General features: G+C 42.1%; 1 protein-coding gene across 1 annotated transcript; it reads left to right on the plus strand.

The window, feature by feature from the left end:
- Positions 1-29: 29 nt before the first annotated feature.
- On the plus strand, positions 30-12,699 carry RAD21L1 (RAD21 cohesin complex component like 1). Its single transcript, XM_032126614.1, has 13 exons — positions 30-1,093; positions 1,235-1,364; positions 2,853-2,952; positions 3,918-4,024; positions 4,401-4,586; positions 5,218-5,319; positions 6,304-6,414; positions 7,418-7,647; positions 8,495-8,597; positions 9,305-9,444; positions 10,133-10,213; positions 10,775-10,852; positions 11,614-12,699. The coding sequence occupies exons 1-13, from the start codon at positions 950-952 to the stop codon at positions 11,803-11,805; spliced, it is 1,704 nt and encodes a 567-aa protein (XP_031982505.1). The 5' UTR covers positions 30-949; the 3' UTR covers positions 11,806-12,699.
- The last annotated feature ends 813 nt before the right edge of the window (positions 12,700-13,512 follow it).

A 13,512-nucleotide genomic window follows, 5' to 3' on the forward strand; every position in this document is an offset into this window, starting at 1 on the left:
AGGAAGAGAGGAGAGGAAGGAGGACAGATGGAGGAGGAGAGCGAGATTGCTTTCCACTCTCATGAAGCTAAAATGAGGGGTGTTCCCGGGGATGTGTGGGTACTGCCGGTGAGCCCCAGGAAGGAGCAGGGAGCCATTTACAGCGGCAGGTCCGGGAGCCGTGCGGAGCCGTGGCGAGTGGACACGGGCCCTGCAGGGACTGCGGCCGGAGCTGCCCCGCACCGGCTCCGAGGGCGGGACCGGCGTGGGACCCCCGGGCGGCGCCTTCCCGCCCTCGGCTGAGCCGCGGCTGAGGCCCGAGGAGGGTCTGCCCGCCCCGCCGAGCCCCCTCAGCCCCGGCTAATTCCCCCTCGACCCGCGCAGAGCCGAGCTGGGCCCCCCTCATCCCCTCTAGGGCCCTTCAGCTGCCGGCTGTGTCCCTCCATCCCTCAGGATCCCGCTAAATCCAACCCCCCCCTCCTGGCATTGCTCAGGCCCCCCGTCCCCTCAGATCCCACTAAATCTCCCTGTCCCCTCAGTGCCCTTAGGTCTTGCTAAATCCTCAGGGCCTGCCTGGATCCCCCTGTCCCCTCAGGCACCACTAAATCCCCTCTGACCCATCCTCTAAGGGTCCTGCCAAATCCCCCCCTGCCCTCTGAGGGTCCCACTAAATCCTTTCATCCCCTCAGTGCTCTTAGGGTTCTCCCATCCCCTCAGCACCCAGCTGGGTGATCCCAGCCCCTCTGGATCCCACTAAATCCTCACATTCCCTTAATATCTGCCTGGGTCCCCTATCCCCTCAGATCCCACTAAATTCCCCCTTCCCCGTAGCACCCGACTGGTTCCCCCATCCCCTCAGATCCCACTAAATCCCTAGTCCCACCTGGTGCCCCAGGACCCATCTCCTGTTGGAAGGGGAAGAGCTCAGGGAATTTTGTCAGGGCTGCCCTGAGACACTTGGCCAGGCACCATGTTCTACGTCCATTTGCTCATCAACAAGCGGGGGCCGCTGGCCAAAATCTGGCTGGCTGCCCACTGGGAGAAGAAGCTCACCAAGGCACACATCTTTGAGTGCAATTTAGAGGCCACCGTACAAAAAATCCTCTCCCCAAAGGTAGGCTGTGGCATGAGGAGGCATCTCCTGGAGAGTCCTGGGGTGGAGGTGTTGGTCTCTCTGTTGCTTCTGTGTAATATCTTAACATTTTTGCTAAAAATACTAAGTCCTGAATAACTTTTTTTTTTTAAATCCTCACAGTTTGCTATAGCTCTGCGAACCTCTGGACACTTACTCCTGGGAGTGGTGCGGATTTACCACAGGAAAGCAAAGTACCTCTTGGCAGACTGCAGTGAAGCTCTGACCAAAATGAAGACAGCCTTTCGCCCAGGTGTACACAAAATTCAGCATTTTTCAATTTGTGTCCTTTACAGCTCTCATTTTAAAAGTTAATTTTTGGATATTTCTGTTAAATACACATTACTGCTCCCAAAGGAAACGGAATGTACTAGTACCTACTGCTGATATTTAGTCTGGCTTAATTTAGTGTGTTTTCAGGTCTTTGACTCCCTTAACAGGAGCAGTATCTTAAGCGGGCTTATAAGAGGATGCTTGAGTTCAGCCTCCATTGCTAGATAATTAATTTAATTTCTGATGACACCGACAACATGTCTAACAGTGTCAGTGCCAGACCTGACAGCATGTTTTGAGCTCTAGCCATGTTGACAGGGAGAAGGGAGCTGAGATGACTGGATCCTTTTCCAACGGGCTCTGTTTGTCACACTTAGGCAACAAATGGGAGGCACTGTTGTCTAAAACAGCCTAAGAACACCAGTGTCTATTGCCAGTTTTAATGTGCTTTGTGACCTGGTCTGCTTGCAGAATAGGGAATAATTACTCTGCATTATTCTCAAGGATATGATCACAAAATTATAGAATCCACGGAACCATTTAGGCTGGAAAAGCCCTCCAAAACCCAGTCCAACTGTTCACCCAGCACTGCCAAGGCCACCACTAAGCCATGTCCCCAAATACCACATGTCTTTTAAGTCCCTCCAGGGATGGTGACTCCAGCACTACCCTGGGCAGCCTGTGCCAGGGCTTGACAACCCTTTCAGTGAAGAAATTTTCCTTAATATCCAACTGAAATCTGCTGGGCACAACTTGCAGCTATTTTGGAGATAGATCCTACAGCAATTTGGAGAGCACCACACAGGTCAAGAACACGACAGAACAGTCACCACTGCAGCAACAGAGATGCCAGCTAGATAGAAGGAGGGAGAAAAATCTCAGCAGAAGTGGTAAAATGCTGAAAGAGGTTGTATGGGGATGCTATGAAATCTCCATCAGCAGAAATAGTCAAAAGCAATCTGATTTTGAAATTAACCTCGTTCTGAGCAAAAGGCTGGGTTGGATGACCTTCAGAAATCCTTTCTCACCTGAATTTTTCTAGGATTCTCTGATTCCCAAGTAATTGCAGTCTGAGTACATAATTAGTTGATGCTGGAGAACAGTGTTATGGAGACAGAGCAGAGGAAAGGAAAACACAATGATTCATTTGCAGTGCTGTGAAAGACTCTGGGCTAAACGTCAGCTGTGAGAATCTTCCAGGGACTTAAAGCAGCTGTTCACCAACACAAGTACTTGCATATTTCAGGTCCTGTTGTAGCAGACTCTTTTGTACCTGTTTGTAAAAAATAGATCTTCTTAAGGACATGGCAACTGAAATTCTGCTTTTGAGTGCCTAAGCTTTACCTTTCTGTGATTTAGAATGGCAGCAGCCCCTCCTGACAGGTTTATAGGCTTATTATACCTCCTTGGGAGAACACTACTTTTATTTTATTGATACTTATTTTGTTATGTTGTCTGTTTATTTCAGGGCTTCTTGACCTTCCGGAAGAGAACTTTGAGGCTGCTTATCAGTCCATTACATTACCTGAAGAATTTCATGATTTTGAAGCACCACTACCAGATGTAAAGTAAGTGCTTCCCTAGTTTTTATTCACTCTTCTAGTATTTTCAGAAATAAAAGCTATACTTGCTGTTATCTGATCGAGACTCAGGTTAGGTTGTTTCCATTTAATAACTGAATTCTCCTAAATTCTGAGCTTTGCAAGGCTACAGCCACAGGCGTTGTGGCTTTGGTAGTTTTTCTCTGTCCTTTAATCAACAGACCGTCACAATGAAATAATGTCTTGAACTTAGACTTCAGGATTTTAAATTGTCTGAGTGAAGGATGCAAACAGCTTTCTGAACCTCAAGAGAAGAGATAAAAATTAGTATTAATCCTGAAAGATGTGGCCAGTAACCACACAGTGTTGTACTGTTCCACTGGGTAACTTCGTTTTGTTTCTGCTCCACTGCTCTCCAGGGCTGGGGTGTTTTATCAGCAATAGTCAGCCTGGCTCCTGAGAAAAAGCCAGCATATTTCTTAGGCTTTTCTGACACAAATCAGCATTAATGTAGAAAACTAATGAATAGCAGGAGGCCAAGTCATGTTTCTGATTGCTCTGATGCCCCAAATGTCCAGGACAAGAGATTTCCACCGAGGGTTGCTCTGTACCTCCTCATAACTATGCTTTGATGGGATCAGTAAGGGTTTATTATTTTGGAAGTACAGCTGCAATATAATACACTTTATTCAAGTGCCTCAGTGTGCTGATTCTGTAAAGGTGCCTTTTCTTCCTGCCCAAAGAGTTGTGTCATTTGGTTGAAAAGATGTTTCACCAATCAATTGTCTTCTGACAAGGGCCTGGTAGATACCAGGGCTTGGGTGGGAACAGAATCATGTAAGCCCAAGTTTACTGGCAAAAGAGTGGAAAAATATGGGGGCTTGTGATAAAATGCCAGGATTGAAGGCTGCATAGAAACAAGCTTTCACGTTTCAGCTGAATGCTCAATGATTTTCAGTTCACCCCATATTATTATAATATTTTTTCATCAGGGCCATTGATGTTGCTGAACATTTTACCTTGAATCAGAGCAGAGCTGAAGAAATCACACTTACAGAGAATTATGAAAGCAGTATACTTCTCTGTGATAGAAACTTTGGTGAGAGAAGTTGAGAAATTTGGAATAGTTCATAAGGGGAAATGTGTTTTATGTGAAACTTTTATGTGAGCCCTTTCCACGTGTGAAAAAGCTGTGATTAATTGTGCATTTGTTTCATGCTTTTGCTCATTGGCCTATCATGCTGTCTTAGGTTTAAAATTTTGTGTGAGCAATATAATTTAGTGTCAGAGACTGAGAACCAAACCAAAAATTTCCTACTTTTAGTAAATTAGATAACATTGTTTATTGTTTCTTCCATTTGAGGCATGGGATGTCTTGCAATCTTTTAAAAATTGCTTGAAAAATTAGGAAATTAATAAATCTGGGTTTCGAAAACTCACACAGATGAGGGATCAGGAATTGTGTGTTCCCTCAGATGAAGAAGCAGATGCACTGAGGAGACAGAGCTTCTTTGAGGGCAGTGTCCTGATGAGCAGTAACAGCCTGGTGGCTGATCCCAATTCAGCCAGCACCAGCGGAGACAAATCTGTGCTGCACGGAGACGTTTACTGCTTCCAGGATGACCATTTTGGGGATGAGGATGATGCTGCAGATATGATTGGTAGGGTTTGCCACAGGCAAACAGAATCAGTTCCTTTCCAAATATTTTTATTCTTCCAGGAAAACAGTCAAGACAGTACCAAAGTGATTGCTTTCAAACATAAATGCTATGTTATTTCTTGTTTTCATATTTCATTTTTTTTCTACTTGTCACTAAATCTATGATCACTTAGACACTGCCAAGTGAAATTGGTTTAAAGGCTGTATTTCATAATTTTAGAATTAAGGGCATTAAAATTATGCTTAATGTTTAACAATTTCATTTCTATTTTTAAAGGTGAAACAGTGCAGCATTTTTATCCTTACTGTTGTAATAACAAAGGCAGCCAAATAGCTTCTACATCGTTATGGCTTAGAGTATTTATGAAAACCTTACAGATTTATACATTTTAACACTATCAAGGCCATAATTTTCAAAAAAAAAAAAAAAAAAAAGGTGGAAATCTCAAACTTGGGACTAATCCCCTCCTTTTTGTGCTGTTGCAGACAGCCGTACCACTGACGGCCATCTGCGGAAGCTGAGCTTGCTCTTTCTTTGCAGAGTATTAACCTTGAGTAACATTAGGCTGTATCAGGCTATTTCATGACTACTAAGGCTTAGAATGATTAAAATTATGTGTTTTGTATTTAAGAAATCCTGTTGAGGGATGAGGAAAATGTCCTAGATAAAGACATTCTTGATGTGGAGGAAGCACGTCCTTTGTCACAAGATCTGCCAGAGAACAGCACAGCCAGTGAGTTTGCAGTGTCTGCTCCATCTCACATAAGCCCTCTGTTCCCTCTGTTCCTGTGTTAAAGCCTAATGTCACTCACATTCAGCTTTTTGTAGTATCCTGTGCCTTTTTCCTTTCTTCATTTATTTTGCTTTTTTTTCTAAACTGCTTCATCCACCATTTTCAGATAATTTTATTTGATATAGGGATTCCAAATTTGTAACCTAACATTGCTTAGAAACACCTTCATGTGACATCCTGTTGGATATGCTGTTGGTCCACCCTGCTGCTCACAGTGTGATGTCCCTTTTGAGGGGGAAAGAAACCCAAATAAGGCTGTCCTGTAACTGTGAACTTTCCCAGCGAGAGCTTAAAAGGTCTCTTCCAACAGAAACAATCCTGTGCTTCTATTTCTGGTTTCATACTTCTGCGACAAATGACACTTAAGTAGCTCATAAAGATGGTGTTAATCTTCTTTTGGTTTGATGTTCATGAAAGCAATTAAGCTTTGATAACTGTTTCTGAGAATTTTTTGCTATCTTAAATCCTTACTCCCCCATCACAGTGTTAGTTTAAAACAGAGATTTCTGGAGCAGCTTTAAAGGGATAGAGTGGCTCTTGCCTCTCCTTGTGCTATTGCTGGTGCTACCTGTTCCTTTTCTGTTGACAGAAATGTCCACACTGCATGCACTTGCCTGGAACTGGAAACAGATAAGGATTAAAACTAAACATCTTTCCCCCTAAACACTTTCTGTTGTGTGGGTTTTTCTCCAGATCAGTTCTTTGGTCTCTACTATGGCCTGGTCATTCTGGGATCAGTGAAGGGAAGTGTGCAGGGCAGAGTATGAGCAGGAACTGGTGAACGTAATTGAGATTTTAAACAAAACCACAGTTTCCTATTTCTCACCATTTTTGTCTGGTATCATTCTCTGCCATGTGATTGAGAAATTAGTCCATATTGTAATTTTTTTTTTAATTTGGGTTATTTGCTGGGTTTTCTTGCAGTTGAGTCCAACTGCGCCGACACCACCGTTAAGGACGTAGATCACACAATGAGTGAGACAATCCTTTTGTTCAAAGAAGAAGGATTTGTGCTTGAGCCAGTTGATGATACAGGTCAGAAGCTGATCAGTTTCTCGCTGAATGTTTGCATTAACTATGTTTGGTTTTCTTCTTAGTAGTGAAAACACTTGCAAAATAGATTATTCCCACCTTAGATTTCATCTGCTCCTGCTGTCAGAGTTCCATTTTATGGTAAATATTATACAAATCCAGTGTCAGGTTATTTATCTCAGCTGCCCAAATCTCTGTCTGTAGTTTCTTCCATGTACCAAGTCAAGTTTTGTTGCTCTTCAGCTCTGGTAGCATTTTAAGCCTGGCCTCAGGGGTGGTACTGAAGATTCACTTGAATAACTTTAATAGTCAGTGACACATCAGTGATTTTTGTATTTAAAATAACAATCTTAAAACTTTCAAGCCTTTGGAAAACATTGGTTTGTGAACTTTTAACAAGATCCAAGGTGCAGAGTATTACATTTCCTCTGTGTCTAAATGTCCCCTATCACGTTGGTGGCTGTTTATGAATAAACAAACTTATGTTGACAGCAGCATTTACAATATTGGAATTTTCCGTCCTGCCCAAAAACTATCCAGGAAGTTATGGCTATATAACCAATCTGTGTCTTTCTTTTGTGTTTACATCTTGATTAAATTGCTAACGGATTAAACTGACAAATACAGATATTAATTATGAGGTAATGAGTGCATCAGAAGTTCCTGGAGCACTTCCTGATGGATTAAAGACAGCTTATTCAGTCTTGTTGCTCTATCATGTGTTCTCATTAAGTTCTCCTGTTCCTGTTTTCTTTATTACAATAGTCACTTGTCTTCCACAATTAAATACATGGGTATTTCCTGTACAAGAGTACAAAGAGTGAAAACTTTATGGAAACTTTTGAAGGAATGGCCTGTGGACTTGTACTTTGATTTTCAAGTCTGAGTGGTGTTTGGAAGGTCGGCAGCCGGCTTGATTCACAGGGCTTTTTTTTGTGTGCTTAATGTGCTAGACCTTAAGACTGAATAGACCTTAAGACTTGTTATTAATACTTGCTTTATGTAGCTGTCAGCCCAAGGAAAAAAAAACAAAGAAAGAGGAAGTTGCTGGTGGATGTAGAGAAGGAGCTCAGCTGCAACACCATTTACAAGCAGCTCACCAACTGCACGGACCTCCTGGCCACGCTGGACCTCGCTCCCCCAAGCAAGAAAACGATGATGTGGAAGGAGTTGGGAGGTGTGGATATACTCCTGTCCCATGCATCACAGCCCATGGGTCACATTGAGCTGCAAAAGGTAAAGACCAGTTCCTTGTGGAGTCTGTGCCACTGTGTAGGTTCCGGGATTGTTGCAGAGCTGGGATCTGACTGAGAGAGGTTTTGCAGACTCAGTTTGATCTAAACTTGGCGCTGGCTGCAGGTGTGCGCTGAGCATTGCTCTGCAGTACAGGTCAGCTGGACGCCTCATGGTTTGCACACTCACCACTAATTGCTTCAACCTCTGTGGGGTCACAGCCTTAACCTCCTGCACTTCAACAAGTGAAACACTACAAAAGGAACATGAGAGCTGATAATTCATTTCACACACTGGCACCTGACTGATCTTATACTGAGACACAACTTTTTACATTTCTGCCCATTTCTTTTGTACTTTCTCCTTTGTTTTATTGTTTTCTGGTTTGTTTCCACTTTGTAATCAATTTGGGACATCTTTTGTTTATATTTACTTTAAAGGTACATTAGGCATATTATTATTAGAATATTGCTAATGGATTTGGAAGGGTTCACTGCAGCAGCTCAGCTTCACCACTTAGAGTCCAGCTGCAGAATTACAACTTGCTCTTTAAGAGGATGAAAACTGCAGATGTTTCTTTCTTTCATCCTTCCTCACTGGCTGGCTTCATGAAAAATGATCCAAGCTGCTCCTAAGATGTTTTTTTCATAGAATTCATGTTGGAGATGCCGAAGGCTATTACTTAAAAACAAAAAAAAAGTGCAGATTTTCAGAGTGACCTAATTAAAATACTGAAATTCTGGGTTGCAGTCATTAATATACAGCTCATATTCATATCTTTGTGTTGATGTTTGCAAATAATCTGACAAGATATTCTGAAAGCAAACACAGAAAAAATAATTATTTTCAGTTGTTTGAAAAATGCTTCAAGAGTGACAGATGTAAGATGAGAGCAAATGGAATACAGAGGATGTCTGAAATGAAAGAAATTAGAAAAGAGCAAGATACTACAGGTAATATTTTAATTCTGTTGTGCAGAATTAGCTGTTAGAAAGTATTTTCTATTCTACATAATGTTTGAGAGACACATGCATGGTGTTTGTGTGCAGTATTCTACAAATTACTACTTTGCTGTTCTTTTGTTTCTTAGAAATTAAATTAAATCCAAGGCTTTTCTGCCTTGTGGCATAAGGAGATATTTTTGGTTTCACCTTTGGTTTCTCTAATTGTCTCTGAAACTGCAGATTTGGGTAGTGTTGTTTGTGGCATTTTTTTAATACAATTTTTTTAAAAAGCTTCCCACTTATTCTAAGCTTAATGAAACTGCTCTCCAAATTTCCAAATTAATGTAAATAGTTCTATCTGGAAGATGCGTTTTGGTTAATATCAGGCAAGAAGAAATGTTCCATTTTAGATCTTCTGAGAAGGATGTATCCACTTTCACTCCTTTGCTCTGCTGGGAACCTAACCTGCCTCAGAAATTAATTAACAAACCTCCTGTGAGTCCATAAAGGTCAACTTTCAGAAAAGGAAAACCTCCCTTGGAAGGTTCTTCTTCCATGCTCCTGTTGGGAATGATGTTTCTTCAGTATTTCCTCACTCTGGCTCTTTCTCTCAAAGACTGTGAACTTGGGTGTGATTTTTGGGTTTCAGTGGGGTTTTTTTAAGGACAGTGATTCACAATAATTACCTCTTCAACCTTGGTTTTCTATTAATACAGAGATGCTGCCAGTAGAAGAGCCAAGTTACCTGAAGGAGCCAGCTCATTCTGAGACTGAGAGAAAAATTAGAAATGATTCCTTTATGTTGACATCACAGAATGACAGGAATGAAACCAATGAGAACTGTGGTGAAATTATAGTGAGCAGTTTTCCTCAGTTTTAGAGACCTAAGTGTGTCTATCGGTTCCACTTTTTGCTAAGGTTCCATTTAAAACATATTAAGAAATTACTAATGTTTGGAAAGGATGCTAAAACCAGTTAAGAAAGCATTAAGTAGCTTGTGTGATGCAAGTTTATTTATAATTACTTGGTAAACTCTCACAATCAATGAATGAATAATGAATTAAAATGTCTATTAATCAGTATAGATTACAATCTAATCACTAAGTATAAATGAGAGCTTAATATTAAATATGAAATATTGTACCGAAGAGATAAATATAATCTTTATATAGGATAAAACTTAGATTTTGCGTCTCATATTGAGGAAGTACTTAAGCAATAACAAATTACCTATCTCTTCCATCTTCACTTATGCTGAAGGGCATTCTTTAGAGAATATGAGGATCATTAATGTTGAAAAGTGAGAAAATTGGACCTAATGGCAGTGGAAAATGTGTGCTCTGTGAATAGGTGTAGATTCAGCTGTAGGATAAATCCTACAGCAAGGTCCTTCCCTGTATCAGGAAGGACACGGTGGAAATAGCAGCTATTAACTCATTTTGGAAAACTTCATTACAATAAATTCTTTGAACAGAACTGTGTAAGGAGAATTGCAATGTGTGCATAAATGGTCAGCCTAGTGATTGTCTTTTTCATGCTCACAGGAGGATGGAGCAGCTTTCTCTGAGAGCTCAAAAAATTCCCTGGGTCAGGAAGCTGAAGCACAGCAGGTGGAGGTGCCAAAGGTGTGTGTCCTAAGCTGATGGCCCTGGATTGTTTCAGAAGAGAACCCTGTTTCTTAAAAACAAACAAACAAACAAACATCTCATAATGATCTTACAGTGAGTTTTGCTTCCTGTGAGAACGAAACCATTTCCAGACCTGCTGGCTCTGATGCTCAGACACTCTGAAACCAGGGCAGTCAGCTGCAGACTTCAGAGGTTAAGCCCAAAATCCCAAGCCAAATATTTGAACATCTCTTTAAGCCCCTGCCCAGTACAAATCCTGTCAGAATGCCAGTCCTGCAGAGCAGTACCTGGCTGTGGAGCTGCCTCACTGGGACCATGTCCATGGCCTGTTGCACCTGAGCTGCCACTGTAGCAGAAAGCACATGGTACCATTCTTTCCTCTGTTTCACAAAACCTTGTGTGAGCACAGAGGTGTCAGAGGCACCAGATTCCCTGAGTTTGGCCATCCAGATGCCCAGCTCCGGCTGGATTTTCAGTCAGGCTGGAACTCCTCTTCTTTTTCTCATGGTGTGTGCCTTTTACACACCCTGACTAACCTTCTGTTTACTTCCTCTCAAGGAGCAAACAAGGACCAGGAAAGACAGTGAAGAAATAAGATGGGGCAAAAGAACTCTTCGGCTACAAAAAACTTTACAGGTACCAGTGCTGGATTTTGTTATTAGATACCAAAAGCTGGTGTTGATTTCAGCTGGATCATGTCAGAAAAGGTCTTCCTTCTACTGTCCATTGTGTGTCTGCCTTTCACTTGCAGCATGTGGTTTTTTTAATATTTCTGTGGAAAATCAGGATTCTGCGTGCTTGATGTGTGGTGTTCCTTTCCACAGCTGCTGGAATCACTAGAATTTTCTGAATGCTCTTTTTTTTGAACGTATTTCAAAGGTTCAGTCCAAATAATAAATAATTATTTACACCTGAGTATAGGCTTTAAAAAACAAGAGATAACTCTGAAACCAAAGAATTGCTCAAGGGTATTTATTTTTCCTAATCACAAGACATGATGTGGGATTTGGTGGAATTGTAGATTTTAGTAACACATGTAGGTACCAACATTATTATGGCATTAAAATGTTAAGAGCCACTTCTATAAACACAGATGGAAGATACCCAGAGAGGTTGTGGACTCCCCACCCCTGGAAGCGTTCAAGGCCAGGCTGGATGGGGCTTGGACCTTCAACCTTGTCTAGTTGAAAGTGTCCAGGGTGAGGGAATGAGATGGTCTTTAAGGTCCCTTGAGCCCAAACCAGCGTGTGCTGCTATGATTCTATGGAGATTGGATCCTATCTGAGGCATTCAGGCAGAGATATTCCCTCTATGCAGTGCTTTCTGTTTGGATTCCATGGGCTCCAGTGTTACCAGTGGGGAAGCTGACCTGACTGATTTCTCATTTCCTCATGCAGCAGTTGAAGAGATCAGGTGTGTGTTCCTTCAGTTTTCGGGAGCTCTGCCGGAAAAACAACCGGAAAGAAGCTGCAGCCACATTTTACATCTTTCTGGTGCTGAAGAAGCAGCTGGTCCTTGAGCTGAGGCAGCATGAGCCCTTCGCTGACCTCACAGCCACTGCTGGGCTCATGTTTGACAAGATCAGATAAACTGATCAAAGCTTAGGTTGCATTTTCCAGCAAGTAGTTTTCCTGGAAAAAGATGAAATGTCTTGTCAAACTGTGGGAGCTGAGCAGAGCTCCCCATCCTTTATACCACCCAGTAATGGCTTGCACAGGGGTCCTGCCCTAGGTGATGACTACAGGGCTTATTATTGATATTTATAGTTACATGATGAGTTATATAATATGTTAATAAAATACCACTAAAATATATATTCTGCATAAGAGATTTGCACTGTGAAGGATTTTATGAAAGTCCTTAAAGGAATTTTTATAAAAGTCCTTGAAAGGTTTTTATTAAAAAGTCCTTCAAAACCTTTCTCAGAGACTACCTTTGGAGCTTAAATTATTTTTGACAAGGCTTGTGTCTGTTAATTCTCTAATACCATCAGTAAGAGTCATCTGTTAACTCTCTGTAGCAAAAAAATTTAGACTATTTAAAATTATTCCTGTCAAAGAATGTTCAGTATTTCATATTTTAAGATCTAGCAGGGTGCTGTCTCCAGTGTTGCTTTTGCATGTTCAGGCAGGCAGAGGTTACACTGGTCTTAGAAGAGTCCAGAAGCTGCAGCAAGAAATTCGATTTCCTAGAAATTCTGCAATTTCAGATTTCACAGAGCTTTTTAACTTATTAACACCTTTATTCATGTGTAGACCTATTTAAAAATGGATGTTAACTGAAATATTATTAAGTCATTGCATTTTTATCTAATTTTGGATAAACTTTATCCCTTTTACTGTCATTTTCTGAAGCTCTTGGTTTCCAGCTGCCTACCACCTGTGCCACAGGGATGGTTGTGCTCCATTCAGCTGCTTCGGTGCTGTGGGGACATCACTGTCCCTTCATGTGGAATCAATAAAAATCAAAAGATGTTTCCTTTGCTTGTTGGTGTTTCTTCTGAAGTATCAAATCCTGTGGGTTCATCTCAGGGTCAGGGACTTGGTGATTTTACTTGAAATTGGAAAGGATGGGTGATATTGTCACCTGACTTTCAGGTGTTCACTCACCTCAGTGACACCCCCGTTTCTCTGGGCCCACTAATGTGTGTGGTTCCTGTCCCACAGGGTTCAGGGAGGTTTGGGTTTGAGGGTCTCTCTAAAGGAGTAAGAAGGCTTTAAAAGAGGTGAAACCCCAGCGTGGGGCAGGGGGATGTCATGGGGTGGCCACTGGCTGTGGGGGTGTTCCAGCTGCGTGTCCTTTCTGAACAAGAATATTTGATGAAATAAGTAATGGACCTTTGCTGCTGCTCTCTGAGGGGTTCCTTTTCTGCGTGTAAGGAAGGGAAGAGGGTCCCTGTATGGTAAAAACCTCTCAGTTTTCTGCAAAAGAAATGCTGGTTTTCAGGCCAAAACTGGAGCCATCTTTTCCTTGTGGCAGGCCTGGCACTTCCAAAGCCGGGTGCTGACCTGAGAAAAGGGTTTGGGTTTGGTGAAAACCTCTCCCTCTCTCCCTGCAGCAGGCCCAATCTCCCTGGAGCAGTGCTCCCACTCTTCAGGTCAGAGTATCCTGGGAGACCAAGCACTGCAGACTGCAGAGGGAAGGAGAAACCATTTTTGTTTCCCAAAAGCCATCAGGAATGACTCTGCATCTCACAGCAGAGCTGCTGCCTGTGCCACATGGTCAGAGCTGCTCCAGTGGCAGCAGATGTGATAACTCATTAATTTTCCTTTCAAGGAGAGAGGCTGTGCATTGGA

Source organism: Corvus moneduloides, chromosome 17 (genome assembly GCF_009650955.1).
Source record: "Corvus moneduloides isolate bCorMon1 chromosome 17, bCorMon1.pri, whole genome shotgun sequence".
NCBI lineage: Eukaryota > Metazoa > Chordata > Aves > Passeriformes > Corvidae > Corvus > Corvus moneduloides.